This window comes from Rissa tridactyla, chromosome 14, assembly GCF_028500815.1.
Source record: "Rissa tridactyla isolate bRisTri1 chromosome 14, bRisTri1.patW.cur.20221130, whole genome shotgun sequence".
Taxonomy (NCBI): Eukaryota; Metazoa; Chordata; class Aves; order Charadriiformes; family Laridae; genus Rissa; species Rissa tridactyla.
In genome coordinates this window covers 9,069,443-9,089,512 of record NC_071479.1, presented here as the reverse complement: position 1 = coordinate 9,089,512, position 20,070 = coordinate 9,069,443, and the positions used below count along the sequence as shown (strand labels likewise).

At 52.9% G+C, this 20,070-nt stretch overlaps 1 protein-coding gene across 1 annotated transcript in view; it reads right to left on the bottom strand.

Annotated features, from left to right (window-relative positions):
* Nucleotides 1-20,070, bottom strand: part of ASTN2 (astrotactin 2) — a 373,499-nt gene that overhangs the window by 300,501 nt on the left and 52,928 nt on the right. The window contains 2 exon segments of the mRNA XM_054220714.1: nucleotides 12,910-12,978; nucleotides 12,980-13,098. Coding sequence (XP_054076689.1) covers nucleotides 12,910-12,978; nucleotides 12,980-13,098 — 188 coding nt within the window.

Below are 20,070 nucleotides of genomic sequence, written 5' to 3'. Positions count from 1 at the left end.
CCTGCAGAGACAAGCGTTGCTGCGTGCACAACTCTTCCGACAGGCTGGAGTGCAGGGGGGTGAAAAAGAGGGATTTTGCCTCAAAATTTCATGACCTGAAAAGGCAGAGAGGCTCTGAGCATCCTTTCTCCTCCCTGGCGGTGGTGATCTCTCTGGTGAGGATGCAGAGATGAGCGCTGCTGGGTGTGCAGATCTGCCGACCGGCTGGAGTGCATGAGGGTGAAATAGAGGGATTTTGCCTCAAAATTTCACAACCCGAGAAGACAGGGTGGCGGGCAGAGAGGCTCTGAGCCTCCTCTCTCTCTCTCTGACCTCCTGGCAGTCCCCACCCAGGTGGCCGCTCTGCCGAGGATGCTGCAGCAGAAGGATCTCGCCAGCACCCAGAGGGTACAGAGAGCTAAACCCTCCGCGGCTGGAGCATCGCAGCCGGGAACAGCAGCATCCCAGGGAAGGGCAGGATGAATCTGATGTTTAATCGTGTTTGGTTTTTTTTTTTTTTTTTTTAAGGGAGAAGCAGGGAAGGAGGCCAATGGGGAGAGCAAAGGCACAGCACCAGCCATCCAGCCCAGGAACAACCTGAGCACAGCACACAGACCCCCCCCTCCGGGTGACAGCTCTGTCCCCAGCTGCAGGGCAGCCCTATGAAACAGGGTGGGTTTACCCGAGGAGGGATGTACAGCCCCCACCCAGCTGCTGCAGCAGAACAGGCAATGGGAAAGCATCCCGGCATGGAAAAGGAGTGTGGCGAGAGACCATACGTCAGCAGAGACACCCAGACGACAGGCGAGGCATGGTCAGATGAAGTGCGATCACTTTAAAACAGTGGCTGGCGGAAATACACAGCACGACTTAATCATTAAAGCCCCTCTTCCCACGGTCGGGCACCATGCTGGCAAGCTGAGCACCATCCACCTCTATGCATGGTTCAGCTACCCCATGCAATGACTGGAAAGGTCCATCCAGCTCTGGGAGCAGAGCACCCTCCACAGAGATCCGCTTGGTTAGCAAGACCAGGATCTCCGCACGACAGCGCCCTGCGAAGCACAAGTGACCCAAAGCCAACGTGGGTCATCTCCACCCAGGACTACCTCCATCCACGAAGCCAGGGCCAGCCGGGGTGCCCACGGGCAGGGACATACGCCGTTGGAGGGTCTGCGGCTGCCAAGGTCAATGTTTCACCCCAACCCATCTCGGGCAGGGAAGGCACTTCCACACCAGCGGGAACAGCTCATCCTCAGACCTCGCAGGGAAGGCTCTGCCGGGTGGTGGTGCGGGATGCTGAGGCTGGCGGCTGGGAGGGGGTACAGGGGGCAGGATGGGGTATACAGGGATAGGGGCAGCGAAACCCCAAGCATTCAGTAGTCTAAGGTAGGAGCAGCTCGGTTGAAAAAAATCTGTCTGTGCCTAGGTCTCTGCCTGATCCCACTCCCTGCAGCCCAGGCTGTTGAAAAGCTCCCGCATACCCCCACCTCCCTGCCATGGGGGGGGGGGGGAAAACCCACAAACCAACAAACAGCCCAGCTCTTTCCTGCCTTCCAGAAAGCACAGGGTTGAGGGGCAAGAAGAATCAGGTCACTTCACTCCTCTGGTTTGGCAAGGTTATTCCGCAATTCCCAGGACTAAGCATCAGCTACTAGAACAACCTGGCTGGCTGACTCCTCCTCCTCCCTTGGCCCCCAGAGGAGGGGAGGATGAGCTGGGCTGCAAGGCAGAGGTGGTTCAAGTACATGGCGAGGGAGAGGAGAATTGAAAACAGCTCCGCAGTACAGCTAGCACTGCAGCATTCATCCCAGTACAAGCCACGAGCATCCCAGGTGGATCTGGGAAAGAATGACCCAAAACCAGTACTGAGGATGCCTTGAGACAAGGTCACGGTAGCCCTCAAAGAGGGAACTAAGATCTGTCAGCCCAACCAGCATCCCCAGACAACTGGTTCTCAAGACGTTTGGTGCAAAACGTGACCAGTGACAAGCTGGCTGTGTCACTCTGGGAGCTGCAGGCAACCACAGCACTAGCCCCTCCTTGAAGAGCACGTAAGGTGGGGAAAAAAAGCTTCCCTGGCCAGGGAGGGCAGGGCCGCATTCCCATCCCCTCCCAAAACCACAGCCTAAGAGCACAAACCTCACTTGGTAACCGGATCCTCAGCCACACAGCCAAGAGGCACCTCACAGCTCGTTAGCCGGCTGCTGCGGGGCAAGAGGAATCCTTGGCACTAATTCAAACGACAGGTCAACGTACCTGGAGCTGTCGTCTCTTTTCTGTTTGTTTCTATGAGCCTTGCAGCCATCCTTGCCTTTGTCTGCAGTGTGTAAACGAGCCTCATCCTTACCTAATCCCGCACCACAGACGGCTGGCAGCGCACCACTCCATCCCCACCGCGCTCTCCGAAACCGGCACCCTGATGTTGCTCCCCCATCATCTCCCAGCTGACTGAGGCTGAACACAGCTAAAGGACCATTTTCCAAGAGGGCTGTAGATATGCCCGAACCCTCAGGGTCCCAGGAGGGTGCAGGCGATGGTGTCTAAACACTTCCCATGCCCTGGGAGGGGGGTGGGAGAAGCAGCTGCCCCGCACTCGCCATCCCCGAGGTTCCGGCCATCCAAGGGATGCAGCATGGGATCAGGTCCCCGGTACGCGCAGAGCCCGTGCCGAGCCGCATCCCAGCGCACGGGCTGGTCGCTGAGTTCCAATCATTCATTTCTGCGGCAGAGGGAGTCTGACAGGCCCGGTGCTGGCGTGAATAATGATGGATCTCCAGGAGAGGCCAAGCAAAACGTGCAGCTTAATCCTACCGAGTCAGTCCCTTTGGGGCATTAACCAGCGCCCTCCATACAGTTGTTCCCCCCACTGCAATTTCACGCCGCTGACGGCTGTTGCAGCTCACAGCATCCAGATGGGGCTGCCCAGCCCTTTACTTCTGCTTTATCAAACCCACCCCCTCAACGCAGACCTCTGCGGAACGATGCTCCCAAAATGCTCCAATGTTTGCCAAATAAGCCATAAATTCAACTCCGGGGCTGCTCTCTGCTCCCCCAGCAATCACTGCCATCACCGCCTTGATTTCACCCCGAGTCTCATGAGTTGGGTGCGATGAGGAGAACCCTGCCCAGGACAGCAGGAGAGCTCAAGGCTGCCAAAGGGGAGGTTGGCGATGAGTTCAGAACCAGATATGCCTCTGGGAAGGGAAGCAGAGATACCTGACACTGCTAAAGCATCAGTCGGCTTTGCTGCCATCCCCCTGCCGGGCAGGCTTCTTGCCTCCCTATCCGAAAAAAAAAATAAGGGGTTTGTTCTGCCCTGAGGAGCTAAAATGAATGAGGCTAGAAGGGAAAACAGCTGGTTTCCCTGTTGGATAAAGACCAACACACAAATACAGTGCCAAACCCCCAAAAGCCGAGCGTTTCCCAGCGGAGCTGGGGCTGATGCTCCCGCTCGCTCCTTCTCCAGCCGCTGCCACAACGAATCCAGCCCAGCCCCGGGAGCTCCCACCCAGGGCAAAGCCCGGCCAGTCCGAACAGCTCCCTTCCAGAATAATTATTTGCCTGCAGTTTTAGATAATTGGATTTTAAAACTAAGCACAATTACTTTTCCCCCCCCTTTTCCTTTGCCGCACACCGTGAACCCAAGGCTGCCGCTCGGAGCTGGCAGAAATCTTTCGAAGGCTGAACCAGAGCTGGCTCCCTCCTGTCCGGAGGGATGGAGGTGGGAGGGAGGAGGCGGACGAGCGGGAGCAGCGACAGGTAAAAATAACCACACTTGGCCTGATGTTGCTCCCAATTAAGCCGGTGGGAATTTTGCCCAACTTCCTACAGCAGCAAGATCCACGTTAAAAAAAAAAAAAAAAAAAAAAGTCCTCTGCTATATTAGCAGCCTTACAACGATCAGAAAAAAATCCCGTCTGCATGAGCTTCTTCCCCCTGTTCTGTGCTGGCAGGTATTTGAGCATCCCCTTCACCAGGGCCAGGAGCTGCAGAAGGTGGAGAAACTTGGTGGGCAGCCACCAGACCCACATCGCCGTCCCCCAGGGCACCGCATCGCCTCTGTTTTAAGGCACAGTTACTCCACGAAGAGCTTTGGCAAGGTTTTTCAAGGCACGGTTTATGTGCTCAGACAGTTTCACATCAGCTGAAACTAAAGCTTAAGTGGTTTCGGGGAGGATATGGGAAGTGTGGAAGAGTAGAAACATTTCATTCTGACACTTCCCTGAACAAAAAGCGCTCTGCCTTTTCACAGTATAACGTTGCCTTGTGAAACTAAGTCCAATTTATTTTTAAATGGGGGAGAAAAAAGAAAAAAGCACCCTAACTGAAAGCAAACGTCATGTTTCTGGGGACAAATACGATATTGCATTTCATCCTGTCGTTAACACTTACTCCCATCTTTGGGCTTTGCCAAACAAATGAAAACTCAGTCGCCTGTAGTGCTGTAACGCAAAAATATCTTTCACAACCACCTTTAAGCTATTCTGCGTCAGGTTCATCACAGTTCACCTTTACAGGAGCCAACGCCTGACGCTGACATTTTAACTGATGCAAACATTTCTAAATCTACATCCAAACGAGAATAACTACTGAGAGAAGTAAGATCTTGCAGATAACGCAAGGTTTGAAGGGGAAAAAAAAAAAAAAAAAAAAAAAAAGTAAGATATTTCGCTCCTTGTCTGAAGGCCAACCCTGCCTTCAAGGCTCTCCCTTGCAGCTGAAGCAGAAAGAGCAAACCCCCGGGCGAGGAGCATCACTCAGCTCCCTGCATCCCGGGGTCGGAGCCCCTGCTGTACCGACAGAAAGCCAGAGACGATGCTATTCCTTCAGGGAGGTGAAGACAACTAGTGTCCCCTGCCGTGTCCCAGCACGGCACGGCCTCACCGGCAAGGGAACAGCCCCCCACACCCTGCCGGCACCCCCAGAAAACACTCTCCATCATAAGCCATCCTCCCCCAGCCACCACCACGCCTCCCAGAGAAGCTGGCATTCACCTGAGTTTTCCTCGATTCAAGTTTTTGTGACAATTTTAACGCCGTATGTCGTTGCGAGCCTGGCAGTTCAAAGTGATTAGACCCAGGGCTGGTAGCTGCAAAGCGTTTCTGTGTTTACGTCAATGTTTCAAAAGGTACCGATGAAACACTCCTGGTGCTTTTAGACACAGGATTAGCGCAGGGCTCCCGCGTGGAATCGCTCTCTCCGGGAACCCAGCGAGACCCACAGCACCTGGATACCCGACCTGCGCGGGATAGGGATGCTCCTTCCTCTCCCACCACCCTGCAAACCAGGAGTCGGGCAGAGGAACCCCACCGAAGCCTGAATTTTCCATCTGCTTCACCCAGGCGGAGAGAAAAAAAGCACCGAGAAAAGGTCAAGCTACCGGCTACACCCCGCGGCGCTGGAGATGCACCAGTGTTTCTCCCAGACAGATGGTGGGAAAGGGAAGAGCGAGGAGGAGGAAGGAAGGGAACGAGTTCAAGGCAAGAATCTGAGAGCGGCGAACCCCAGCGCGCCGAGGGATAAAAATACACGGCGTGCTGTCGCCAGCAGCGCGGAGGGACCCGCCACGGGGGCGAAGGCAGACGCGCACGACGCCTGGCTGCGTGTCCCACCTCCAGCCACGAGCTAACGCTGCGCCGGTGCTCCTCACCCCATTCCCAGAAACTTCCTTCTACATTTCGCGCCCTGCCCGCCCCCCCCCATCTCCTCACCCCTTCAGCATCCCCCTTCCAGCTCTAGCACCCCCTGACTATCCCGGCCACCTTTCCAACGTGAGCTCTTACTTTTCCCCCCCCCAACTTCCATCCTCTTTTTTCAGCACGTCGAGGTTGGGAATTTTCTCAGGCTGCAGATCCCTCCCACGCGTTCGATGCCATCTGCAAAAAGCAAACCCCTCCCCAAGCGCCTCCCGCGGCTGCTTCTCCCCCAGCACCAACTTCGATTGCTCTGGGGATGACACGAGAAAGTTCGTTTGCTGCTCAGTTCGGATGAACTAAGAGTATTTATTCAGCCTTGCTTTATCAGAGATGCAAATCAAGCACTCCAGTTACATATTTTAACACAGCGGGGGGGGGCCAAAAAAAAAAAAACCCGCTGGATAGAAAGCTATAAAGTGTCTAATGTATTCGCGGTAGCTAAGGTAGAAAACAAAGAGAGATTAGTGAAAAATTATTAACGTTAACAGGTATCATTGTCACAAAAGTGACACTTCAAAGATAAATCCCCCCAAAATGAATTCCCTGAATACAAGAGCACATCGTTAACTACATTTAGTCCCTGTTTTATACTGTCTCTGCAAAGGAGGAGGAGAGCGGAGCAGAGGGGGAGGGCGAATGAAAGGGCTGCTTCTCCCAGCCTACAAAAAGTTGGTTAATGGCACATTATGGAAATGAAACTTGAAGCCAAAGAAAGTTCCCACCCTGGGAAAGAGCAGATGCCACCGGCAGTGTTGGGGCGAGGGGACCGGGAGCCGTGCTTCTAGCTTCACCCGCCAGCAACCTCCACCCCATACCAGTTCAAGCGCTCACGCCTGACTCCATTAGTGTCTCCAAGGTGCCCCGGACATCACGGTTACTAGAGTGACGTTCGTGTTCCTCTGTGCTGAGCTCCAGCAAGCACTCAGCCCCACCACCCTGGGACACTCGAGCCAGCAAAGGTGCCACCAGCCCCTTTGGCCACCCCAAAGCAGCTCAGGGAAGAGCTCAGGGCCACCTTCAGCAGACTGGGGGGGGACCGTTGACCAGACACTGCTCTGGGCAAGGCGCCAGTGGCTTGGCCCACCATCGGCACAGAGCCCGCGGCTCCCATCCACCTCCCAGGGATCTGAGGATGCTCTGTCCATGGGCACATCGGGATGGGGTTCCTCTTCCCACACATGAGGAGCTGGGGAGAGCAATTCCCACACAGGGACGCACTGAGCCCAGCTCCTTGGGGTGTTGGGGCTTTTCTTTTTGGTTTTGGTGTTTAATAAAAGCAGCTCATTGGAGATCAATTTAGCCTTTTAATACCTTTCAGATAAGGAAATCTGCTGCAGCAGCAATTCTCTCCCTACCTTAATTAATTCCTAAACATATCACAAGCTGGAAGTGCATGTTTTATGAATCTTGGTTGACCTCCTGGTGCAGAAATGATGACACAGATGTTGTGCCTTCTTCACTACCTCATTACTCATGTTACACTCAGGGTTTTTTTCCCCCCCAGTTGAGCAGGCTGACAGGAGCTCCAATGCTGCCATCACCAAGACAGGCTGCAAGGTGCCAGAGTACGGCTCAAGCAACGTTTTGCATCCACCAGAGCACCCGGATCCACTGGAATGGCCAGCCATCCCACAGGACATGCCACCATGCAAGCTGCGAGCACGTGGTTGGGAGGGAAGTAAATCCCTTGGAAGGTTTTCCACTAAAGAGGACAAAACACTGCTAGGTAGGAACATGACACACCACTCAAACGATGGCCACGGAGAATGGAACGCCAGAGCGGAAGGAGCCCACATGTGGTTGCGACCAAAGCCTGCGGGACTTGGAGTGAGCCCTCAGAGAGCTGTTTGCTGGGAGGACGGGAATCATCCCAGCTCTGCAATAGGTTTCAGTCCCTTCTCCCCTCCCGCCGAGATAAGCCCAGTTGCCCTGGTAGGACATTACATCCACCTATGGGAAGGAGAATAACCCCTGCCAGCACACACAGATAGGGAGGCAATTGGGCTCACACAGATTTTGGAGAAGACCTCGGCGTGTCCAACATGCTGGATGGATGCTGTGTTCAGTGCAGCCGAGGCACCGAGGGGCTCGTCCCCGCCAGGGGACGGCTGCCATCACATCCGACGACTGCGCAGGACACGCACGGTGCCACCCACGCCACGGTTTGTGCAGCCAAGCTGGAAGCTCGGAGCCTGATGAAACACGGGCTCCCCAAGGAACCGAGGGCAGTGGAGGGAGGGAGAGCTGCGATGGGTCACGGTAACAGCAAAAAAGGTGGGGAGGGAAAAAAAGCAAATCAATGTATTTGTCATAGCCCTCGCTGGGCGACGGCAGCTTCAGAAAGAAGAGGGCAGCAGCTCATAAAGCCTCATTTGCTCTTGGATATTCTTGCAGCGCTTAAGAACCTCAAGAGCTGCCCCATCCGCATGAAGGACCGCGCTGGCCGGGGCCCACCCACGTGGTACATCGGGCACACAGGACCCCCCCCCCCAGCTCCACTTCAGAGCAGGATGCTAAATCAGAGCGAAGCGTTTAAGAGCACACTTTATACCCGGCTCAGAGGCTGACGGAGCCCAGCGCCAACGGCTGATCATAAGGGCAACATCAGGATGCATAAGTACAAGAAGAAAAAAGGAAACGCGTATAAATAAGAGCTGAAAAAAATCCGCTGGGAGACCTAGAAACCAGCAGTTAGCTTGGCTACTGCCAGTAACAGCCAGCAGAAAGTAGGCATTAAAAATAAAAAATAATAATATTAAAAAAAAGCAGCCTGATGAGGTCTGGTCACCTTTTATTCCAGACACTGAAATGCTCCCTTGCAGGGCGATGCGACAAGATGAAACAAGGCTTTTGCTTGTTACTTTTCCTCAAAAAAAACATCCACCTTATTTCTGCTGGAGACGGACCAGAGGCAACACATAGCTCATTTGAACATCCGCTCACCACGCAGGCTCGGATCCACGCAGGTCCCGGCTTGGATCTCCCACAGCCAGGGCTTTTACCAGCATCACTCACACGGGTTTAAGGGAGGAAAACCCATCCCTCCTCCAGCGGGATGGGATGCGGCTTTGCATCCTCTTCCCACATCTGCATCCTGGGTATCCACAGGGCTGGGAGGACCGATGGGTGCGATGGTCCTGCCAAAGGTCCGGAGATGGGTCAATGCAGAGATAAGACAGGCTGGTCCTACCCGTCCCCGCTCCTCCACCTCCCCAGAGCCCCGCAAATAAACCGCCATCTACAGCCAACGCTGCCGGACGCGACCCCGGGTCTGAATTTACCATGCCGCAGAGCGGTAATTAAACCAAGATGGACACAAGATGGTGGGGAAAAGCAGAAAAAATAAATATCTCTTATGTTTTGTGAAATTCAGCAATTTACAAGGCTGGAATAATTAGTGGTTTAAAATGTTTTGACACAAGCAGCCCCAATAATCATGATAAATCATATCAGGCATATGCCCAGATCCTTGAAGTGACAGATGACAAACAGAGCGGCGACAAGACGCTCCATCACGCGGGGAATCATTGAGTTAATGGAAGAATTATTGCTTCTGAAATCCACTCCAGTCCTATTGTGGGGAACATTCCAATTTATCAAAGCCAAATGAACATTAATTGCTGCAGCCTGGTAAGTTTTCGAGCTGCTGTGACCTTCATTGAATTTTAATCCAAAACAGATAAGATTTACTTCCACACAAGAGGAAACAACACAATTAAACCCAAATGACAGCTAAGATTATGGGAAAAAAACACAACAGGCGTAATGACAAAAATATTGATTCCTTTCTACTTGACACTGCACAAAAAAAAAAGGTAAATAAATAAAATCTAACATTTGCATATTTGTTCCCCCCCCCCCCGCTTCCTCCCTTCTTTTCATTTGGGAGACAAATTTCAGATGCTCAAGCCAAGAGGAAAGGGGTGGCAGACAGTAATGGAGACTGAATTCCCTTTAACTGCAGTAATTAATGTTATGTCTCACTGGGGAGAGATTAAGAAAAAACAGTGAGGAAAGGAGGGGAAAAAAAAATAAATAAATCGAGTATTATTTTGCTGTCAAAGATGCCCTTGGGCTCAGGGAGGGAGGTGCGAAGTGGGTCACGGTCAGCCAATGCCCACAGCTTTTGTGGGGACAGATGGTGGCCCCAGGGACACAGACACCAGTGGCCCCTTTCCTGCTGCACTGGAAGCAAACCCTCCCCAAACCTGAAAAATCACACCCCGACAGGCAAAAACCACTGGAAGAAGGAGTAAACCCAGGATTTACACACACCCCCGGAGCCCCCACATAGGCCAGAACGACCAGCCAAGTTCATAAACATCTCCAGAAATCCAAACTAACGTCCCCCTCAGAGGGAGCTCAGCTTGGAGATGCCTCACTGCCCAATAAAGCTTTGAAGAGCACTCCCGAAGCGTGGGATTAGCGAGATCCCCCAGGCAAACCTTCCCCGGCTCTCTATAACTCAGCCAGAGGACGAGGAGACAGGTAAAAGCGAGTGTTACAGCCACTTAAAGGAGATGGAAGGAAGCACTTTCCCATGTCTCCTCCTGTCCCCCGTAGCGAGATGCTAGGCTGGTGATGGACGGGGCACGCAGAGCCTGCACGCCACGGCAGCGCCGGGTCGCGGCGGGGGGATGAAACTCCTCCTGCATAGCAGGAATGGTGTTTTAGTCTAGAGAACATGTGGGAGACATCGGGCTTTATGGTAGGAAGAGGAAGGAAAAGTATTTGAAGAGCTGGAAAGGAGGTCCCGGGGCCGTCCAGCCGCATCTGGAGGCAGGAGGAGGGATGTGCGCAGGGGAGGACAGGAGCGGGTACCACACACTGGGTCCCCCAGCCACAGGGAGCCCCACTGCCAGGGAGGCTCGAGGGATGGGGGCTCACTGGGGTGCCATTTCGATGGGCCCCGGGAGGGAAGGAAAGGCGTGGGAAAGGGGCCTGAGAAGCTCCTGCAGGCTCAAAGGAAATATTTCACCCAAGAAACCAAAGACTTTCGCCTCATTTTACTTGAGCTGCAAGAACTCCACGCGGTCCTGAGGTGGGGGAAGGAAAAAAAAAAAAAAAAACCAAACAACAAAACACACATTTATCTCTTGCTAGTAACTCAAAACTTGGCTCAGGTTCACTCAAAAAGTTCATGAATCTTCTAAAAAAAAAAAAAACTAACAAAAAAAAAAAATTGGGCAAAGTTTCAAGTTGGTGCTGCAATCCTGACCCAGGGAAGAAACATCCTTGGTTTCTGCCTCCCCAGGGAGACACGTCCAGCTCATACCCTGTCCCAGATCCACATCCTTGTCTGGGACCTCAGCTGCCGTTGCAAGGAGTATCAGGATCTAGAAGGAAAGTGGGATCACGGCTCATTCTGTGTAGGAGGAGCACTTCTCCTGTCTTCCCCTTGCGTGCAGGAGGGGCTCAGGGCACGAGTTAACTCTCACAACAAAGCCGCGGATGCTCCCATGCTACGGGCTTCAGCGAGATGGGGCAAAGCATGTCTTCCTGGGCTATCCCCAGACGAGAGTGTGGAAATCCTGCTGCCATACGCACAGCGCTGCCCCCAGCTCCACCCGCCGGCATCCCGGCTCCCGCGCCCCGAGGGACACCGCATCCAGGCTCCAGGCAGCAATTTCTCAAAGAATCTCATTTCTCTCTCCAAAGCATCAATCCGTTACAATCATCATGTGGTTTTTGTTTTGGGTTTTTTTTTTTTTTGTTTTTTTTTTTTTTTTTTTTTTAAAGAAAGATCAGCTTCAGCAAGGTCCGAGTCCAAGACTGAATCTCCCCCTATTAAAGAAAACCTGCATTTGGAGCGACTGCAGCTATCGCCAGGCTCCGGAGCCAGCATCCTCCTGCAGCTTCCTCCCCATGGCACAGGTTTGCCCACAATAACCAAGCAATCCCACACTCAAACCAGCTCAAAAATGAGCTTTTCGCACCCCAGACTTGCATTTTGCTGTCTTCATTCCTTGCTCTGTCTCTCACTTAATTTTTCACGCTTATTTTCTGAGTATTACCAGTTTTACCTTCCACCCCCCAGCCTCCCCCAAAACTCCATCACACTGACATTTTTAGAGGGACGTAACAGCATTCCCAATCCAACCCAGTACACTGCAGTCCCCGATTCCTCTCCCTGCTACCACGGTGCATCGCATCTTCCTCGACAGCCCTAACGCGAAGCCTCTGTCTGTGCTCACGTGAACTCGGTGCCCAATCGAAAGCCCCACTGACAAGGGCCGAGACGCTCAAAAAAGCTAATTTAAGGTGTAAAAGTCAAATAGCCGCTTGTTCACATGGAAAAATAAAGGCTTTGTGCAGCCACCGTCTCTGCTCCTCCTTCCAACATGAAGGACAGAAGGTGTGGAGATGACACACGGCTTCCAAGATACGAACTGATGCACCTTTTGCAGAGGGTTCCTGCGATGGGATCCCCAGTCCTATAAAAGGCTTTCTTTGGGCAAATAGGTGACACGCGTATACACAGGCTCTACAAACCTAACTTCTCTTTTCTTTTGACGGGATAGTTTATCCCAATGGGAGTTATGGGACAATACATTTAGTCCCATTTTACAGATGGAGCTCTAAGACACGGAGTGATGACAGACCAGATCCAAATATGCAGGCAACCACCTCATAACATACCGAAATAAGCATTTAAAAGGCAACAGAGCACACACATGATATGCTAATAAAAGGTCACACAAACACCTGAGATGGAGATATGCAAAGCATCTGGATCATCTTTTTACTTTTAGGTGAGGCTCATCCTTTGCAAAAGGAGGACACCGCACCACCACCCATGCCCACTCAAAAGGCAAAATTCAGCTTCAGAAACCTTCAAGAAGAAATGACCAAGCCCAAAATCTTGCCTTTTCGCAAGCCCAAATGCAAGACCAAGGAGAAATACTCCCCTAACACATCTCGCCAGTCGCCAGCAGAGGCAGGAGGAGCCACAAGCTTCCTTCTTACCCTCCCAACAGCTTCTTCCCTACAAACTGTTGTTTTATTTTACTTCATTTTCTTAAAAGACCATCCACTCTTTGTTTTCCTGGCCCATTCAAACACATCTCTCCCTCTCTGGAGGCCCAACCGAGAAGGGACATGGACATTTGCAAACCAGACTCATGCTCCTGCTCCTTTATCACCACCCTCCCACCATGACCTGGCTGACAGCCAGCGTCCCCTCCCAGACCGTCCTTTGTCCCCTCCGATGCCACTGGCAGCTTTGACTCACCATGACCGAGATATGAAGAATGTGCATCTGCTCCTCCACGATCTCCGAAGGCTCCTGGAGGCTGGGGGGGGGTGGCCCGGGAGAGCTGCTCGGCGCTGGTCATGGAGACGTGGAAGTAGAGGGTGCCATTCTCCAGCCACTGCTGCTTCCAGTGCACCAGCGAGATGTCAGCCACCGTCCCCGACATCTCTGCAGGGACAAAAAACGCAACTAAGGACCAGTTTTCTCCACCGTGACAAAAGGTGGTATTCTCAGCAGTCCTGGAAATCAGGACTTTTGAGACATACCCCTAGTACTGCTTTTGATCTGCAGGATGAGCTTGAGCATTTTTTTTATTTTTTTTTTTGGCCTCTATCTACTATTTCGCCATAAATGAACAGTAACAGTTGTCTTCCTTAATAAAAAGCAAAGGGCTACGAAAGCGCCTTGGGATTTCTGGACTAGAAAGGCAACATCAGTAAAGAACACATTGCACAAGGTGCCTTTAACCCCCTACAGTTCTCCCAGCAAAACAAGAGCAAAATAAGAGGAAGAAGTTCCTAGAGGGCTGCAGCGAGGCCCGGGCGTGGGTCGAGGCCCAGCATGGGGTGGAAAGAGGATGCTTGGTGCCAGGCAAGCCAAAATGCAGACATCAGCACATCCTCTGCCCGCATTTACAACGGAAACCTTCTTCCAGGTAGCAAGGTGGCACTAGAGCCATCTTCAGTCCCAGTACAGACCAATGAGCGCCAGAAAGAAGAGATAACCCCCGACTTGACAAATATCTGTTGACCTTGGAGTTGCAGGTCTGTTGGTCTTCCTCTGCAACCTCCTGTTAGTTTTCCATCCCACTCGATCCCGATTTACAGCCTAAGCACCCTGGAAGCTGGGATTACAGCATCCCGGCTCACACATCCACGGCGGCAGCTTCCCCTGCCTTTGGGCATCACTCCTGGATAATTAGAGGCTCGGACACCATGGCTCCAAGCCATGTATCCAAAAGCCATTCCCAGGCCTGTGGCGCCGGAGCCAGCAGCTCGCAGGCTCAGCTGCGGCAGGCACAGGCAGGAGCGCTGACAGCTCCACAGCTGCCCATCAAGTTTTAAACGCATCTCTGCAAAGAACGGCTTTGGCAGTTTAGCAACCGAATCAAAACCGAAAAAAAAATACTAGCACAAAATGAGCCAAAATATTTCTCCTTCCACCACCTCTTTTTTTTCCTGTTTGTTTTTCCATTTGCAATATAAGCAATGGGAAGCAAGTCAGGTCCTCTTAGTCACCAGGCCCACGGCTTCGGCAATCACCCGCTTTGCAGGAGACCCAAATTAAATTCCCTCGTGTTTGGGAAGAGCAACCAGCTATAACACACCGTGTCCTGCAATCCGTACGGCCTGTCTGCTCCAGAAAGGCTGGCAGCATGAGTTCAGGTTTCCGTGGCACCGCGGTGGGAACAGAGACCAGGTCCTCCTCCACACCTTGGCCGCGGAGCATCACTCATCAGAGGGTCAGCGGGGAGGACGGGGATTGTTCTCCTGCGGGAAAAGCGGCCAGGGAACGGTGGAGGCATTTTGTATTTCATTTTCCTGAACGCAGTTGGGCAAAAGCACATCCAGTTCCAGCTCCCAGTGGAGACAAAGCCCAGCTGAGGCCATCCTTCCAGCATCCAAAGGGGGCCTACAGGAAGGATGGAGAGGGGACTCTGGATCAGGGAGTGTAATGACATGATGAGGGGTAACGGTTTCAAACTGAAAGAGAGGAGACTTAGATTGGATATCAGGAAGAAATTCTTTGCTGTAAGGGTGGTGAGCCCCTGGCCCAGGTTGCCCAGAGAAGCTGTGGCTGCCCCATCCCTGGAGGGGTTCAAGGCCAGGTTGGACGGGGCTTGGAGCAACCTGGGCTGGTGGGGGAGGAGGGTGTCCCTGCCCAGGGCAGGGGGGTTGGAACTAGAAGATCTTTAAGGTCCCTTCCAACCTGAACCATTCCATGATTCTAGGATCCTAAGGAGTCACCCACACATTTCAGGACAAGATGCTTCAAGACACTTGGGTGCTGGCTCAGGAGCAGCCACGCAGGCGACAAGACCAGGTGCTTCCACTTCTACAGGCCCAGGTCTCAACCGAGCAAAAAAAAAAAAAAAAAAAAAAAAAATAAAAACCCCTCTCGATCATTCAGGACCAATTTTTCTTACCCCTGAAATCAATACATGTTCCAGAAGCAGGCTCCTGGCTTTCCGCTATAAATTAAAATGAAGCTCCCAGAGAAGTCCCCATCGTGCCATGGTCCTGCAGGACCCCCCACGCTGCACCGGTGGAGGGCAGGGACAAGGTGACCCCGTTAGCACCAGCTCCCTGATTCAGCACCTCACTAATGACACTACTGACACACCTGAGCCGGCTGCACTGTCACCTGCATCTAATCGCAGGGCTGTGCTCGTTACCCCTGCCTCCCCGGCACAGCGCCCCTCCTCATCCCCAACCTCCAGCTGCATCTGAGCACTCAAAAGGGAATAAACTGAACTACTCCGGATCATGCCCGCAATCCGTCAAGAGCCCACGCTTGCGTTTCGGAGGGTCCGCGTGAACTCCCTGTCACGCCTCTGTGACTGCAATGAGCTGGCTCCCAATAATCCCCCCCCTCCTTTGACATAAATAGCTGTTTGCTGGAGCAAAGCGGTAGCAAGAGGTGTTGCTTCCACTCTTTTCCCTGTGGATCCAGCCAGCCCCGGCGGCTCCCCAGAACAGCAGCCCACGCAACACCCAGGAATCTAATAAAATAAAGAGTTTTGTGTCTCTCGCCTCCGAAGAGGCTAAAGTTTCTTATAGTGGAAAAACTACGAACAAAACTAGAGGAATATCAGGGCTGCTTAATTGCAGCCGTCCGCCCAGCAGTATTTCAAAGGTCTGTACTGAATGGCATCTCCTTGTCTATCAAAATTGCAACAAATGCTGCTTTTAGGACTAAAAGCAGCAACTCAGCTTCAGGATAGAGATCACAAGCTCTTCTACAGAGGCAAACAGGCCTTGGGACAGCACAAAAGCACCAAGAGACAGGACTGGTTCTGCAAAGCCATCTAAATTCAGTTTAGGGGGACAGTCACCCATAGGAGAGGATGATTTTTACAGTATTACACACCCATCACACACACACCCCACACCAAATCTTTCCAAAGGGCTCAGAAAAGGAGATTATATCGCCCAGACCCCAGCACAGACCCGGTGTGGGTACCACCAGGACCCCACCTCTACAGTCCCCAAAGGCTACATCACATTAGGGAAGCAGAGGAGGGGGGGGGGGGGGGGGGGGGGGGGGAAAGGCAGCCACCTCCAGGGTCAATGTTTCGATGTTTCTCCATTTTTTTTCCCTTGCACACACATTTTTGCATGGGATGTTTAAAAGGATCACAGAGAACATTCCTGGGGAGTGCTGAGATATAGGCAATTTTTTGGATTTTAGCCTAGACTGAAGATAAGCCTGTTTCATTTTCAAAAGGTCTCTTCCCAAAGTAGACGCTTCAATTTAACATTCATTTCACAATTTTAAGCAAACCCAGCAGCAAGGCAATTGACTTGCCAGGCCCGGGTACCATTTACCATACGCTTATAAATACCTGTATGCTTTTCACCCCTGCAGCCCCTGTTGCAGGAAACCTGGCCATTACCGCTCCCAGCATTGCCAGGACATCGCGAGCCTTCAATCAGATTCGCCGCTCGCGGAAAAAGAAAAGCCTTTTTTAAGCCCTGTTGGCTGCTGAACCCTTCAATATCCAAAGGCAGGGAAGTTTCTTGGCCTCACATACTTGACATGAATATTATACTGCCTGTGTTTCACCAGACACGCATTGTCACTCCACTATCTACACGGTAGTTACAGCAGCGATAGCCCGTCCATCAGAAAGGATGCAATAGTCTGCGGCAAGATTGCCTGTTATCAGAGCTTTCAAATGCTTTTGGAACAAATTAAGGGCATTCCTGCACCAAAATAGAACGAGATACAGCTCAAGTTTTAAATGGGCAGCAATAGAAAAGCGCTTGTAGCCTATAGCTATTTATCTAGCAGACAGGGAGCTCTCTGCCAGGGTTCAAACGCAGCTTCATGAGTAAAGCACCGAGCAAAAGAGCCAAACGGACCACGAAACATCTGCCATCTTCCTACCTGCTCACTGCACCCAGAAGTGAAGAGACAATGAGGGTCCTCCTTCCACACAGCAACCAGCCAGGCCCCTTCTTCCCCCACCCAAAGCCCCCAGGCCACCACCTTTCTCCATCCCAGAGGACCTGAGGAGCACATTCCCCCTGCGACGCCAGCAGAAATGTCTCCTCTCTGGCCTCTCCTGGCTGCCTGCCCCCAGCTGCCCCTCATCTCCCATCACACAGCTCAGCTGAGCACAAGGGCAGGTCCCACCACCACCTGACCATGGGCTTAAATTAAGAAACAGGCACACAGAGCCTTTTCTGCCCTTCCTCAGGCTCTGGGTCCCATAAAACTCCAATTTCCATGCTTTCCTTGGAAATCAATCAAAACCTTTCCTGGGGCTCAGCCCCCGACCTGGGCTGGTGCCCATCAGAAGGTCACCTGCCCAGGACACGGCAGGGGATGGCAGCGGCCACAGCGAGATCCCTCCCGACTGATTCTCCAGTTCCGTTCTTCCCTTCGCTGTTGCTGCAGCCCTCCCAGATAAACATTTCACTGAAGTCTTCAACTCGCATTACGATCAAACTTAAAAGCAAAAAAGGGCCTAAATGCATTTGGTTGGGAACCAAGACGATTCCCATAAAAGCAGATTATGCTGACATGATGACTATAAAATGAAACAGCAGATATGAAAGTTGGAGGATTGTTACTCCATGCCTTGGGGCTCCTGGCCGCCTTATCCATCTTCTCCCTCCTCTTCTGTGGCACCGGAGGCAGGAGCAGGCAGAGATAGCCTTTTCACCCCTGCCTGCTCCAAGGCAGGCTGCCAGCCTTCAAACATCCACTACCTCCCCCCCAGCCCCCCCGCCTTTCCTCCCCGAAACCTTATGCAATGCTTCAACACTCATCACTTATTCGGGAAGGCTGCAGCCCTGCCTTATCTGTCATGGCGTTTTACAAAGCCCGTTGTGTATTTAATTGGCTTGTTCTTGCTAATCTGCCATGATTACTGTGTTTTTATTTAATTCTTGAAGGTCATTATTAAAATAAGCCATTTTGCTTACCAGCAGTTCATCCCCGCGTGGTTCCCCACCCCCCCGATAACCAAACCCTCCTCGTGCTTCCCCGCTCCCCGGCGCTGCTCTGACCCTGGGACCCGCCGGACACCTTGGCACTAAGGACCAAATCCTTGGTGTGACCAGCGGGAAGCCCGTGAGTCATTTCCAGTGAGGAGATCCAGGCTCCTCCTGCCTTTTTCCCTCCCCACCAGCTTCACCCCAGCAGGGCCCGCAGCCAGACTTCCTCAGCTCACCTGCACAACCCTTAAGCCGTTGGCAGGGGGAAAGCTGGAGATCTGTCTAGCGATTATATTTCCTTTCTACGGCGGGCTGAGAAGCACCATCCGGCCTCACACAAAAAGCCAGCGCTGACAACGGCACCGTCCTCTTCTTGCCCGTGCGTCACCCCTAATCCCGCAACCCCAATTCTCCGGCGATTAGCCCAGGGGCTCTTCGGAGTTAATGTTCTCCAGAGGCGCCAACCTCCAGTAAAGTGTTAGTTTATAGATTCTTCGGTGCTAGCTACCACTTATGCTAATAAACTAAATTTATGCAGAAAGTCATAAACAGCGAGCTCTCCCCAGTGCCCTTGCCAGCGCAGGATTGCTCCCCGCAGAATAGATCATCGCTCTCTGTGCAGACTAGCTCCAAAACGGCTCCAGTAATGGGGCTTCCCCCCCTGCTCCCCGGGGGACTATTCCGCAGTCAAACAGGCCCTAACAGTTCTAAGGGTTTGGGTCTTTTGGTGGCAATGCGGTGGTTTGGTTTTTTTTAAATCCCGATCATTAGCTCAGTTCATTTATTATTTTCTTTTTCCCCCTTCCCCTCTGCTCATTTTTTAACGTGTTCCTTCCCTTCTACATGTACTCCCCTGCTCCCCCCGCAGTACTCCCTTGGGCAACACACAAACGCAGCTGCGGATCATAAAAAGTAATAGAGAAGCTCAAAAGTTTAAGAAGGGGGGAAAAAAAAAAAACAGATGACAAGCTCCCTCTGATCATCTCCTTTCAAAGCCCCTGTCTGGGAGGAACACAGGGCTGCACCCACAGGGCATTTCAGGGGTGGCTTCGGCGCTGTGGGTATCTGCTGGGACACGGCGCGTGGCCGGGGATGCTGCTGGATGGAGGAGGGTTTCGGGGAGCCTTGGTCTCGGGGTGGTCCATGGGGCACCCCACCAGCGCCGCGGGCAGGCTGGGATGCTCTCTCTGCATCTCCGTCGCTCTGCCAGCAGCATCGCGCATCTGACATCGGACGGGCAAAATGTCAGGTGCCCCAGGGCCAGAGGGGATTTGCAGTAAAGTGGGTTTGGTTGGTTTTAGGCTTCGCTCAAACGGCCTGGAAGGAGAAGAAGGAGAAGTCAGGTTTTGGCCATGCTCCTGCGACCAGCTGCCCCAAAGATGTGATAAGAGCTGAGCTGCCACCAAAGGGTCCCTGTCAATCAGAGCAGCGTGACAGAAGGTGAGGGCGGATCCCAACCTCAACAGGAACCCAAAACTCAAGAAAGCCTCCCCAGTTCAAATGGGAGCTTGCCTCTTGCCCCGTCCAGGCTGGAGAGCACAGGGGTGAGGGCAACCCCAGGGCAGAGCACCATCCCAGGATGAACCGGTGCTCGCCAGGGATGGCCCCACCGGCCCCACCTCACCATCCAGGGCAGGTGACAGACGAAACACCAGCACAACCACCTGCTCCGTCACCGCTGCAAGCCGACAATGTGCCTCCGTGCAGCCCCAGGGCATCCGCCCTTCAGCCCCAGGCAGCGCACAGCCCCATCCCGCGCTGCCCAGGGCCACGCCAGCAAGCGCAGAAAGCTGCGACGAGGGGGTGGTGTGCCCACCTTCCCAGGGCCCTGGCCAAAATTCCTTCCCGAAGACTTTTCAGAAAAGGCTGAGAAGGGCTTTGCACGGACTCTGCCCCGTGCAGGCGTGATTCCCAGGTTGAGCTTGTCGATGCTTCTGGCAACAGCGAGGAGGCACCAAGCACCCCAGCAACTCTT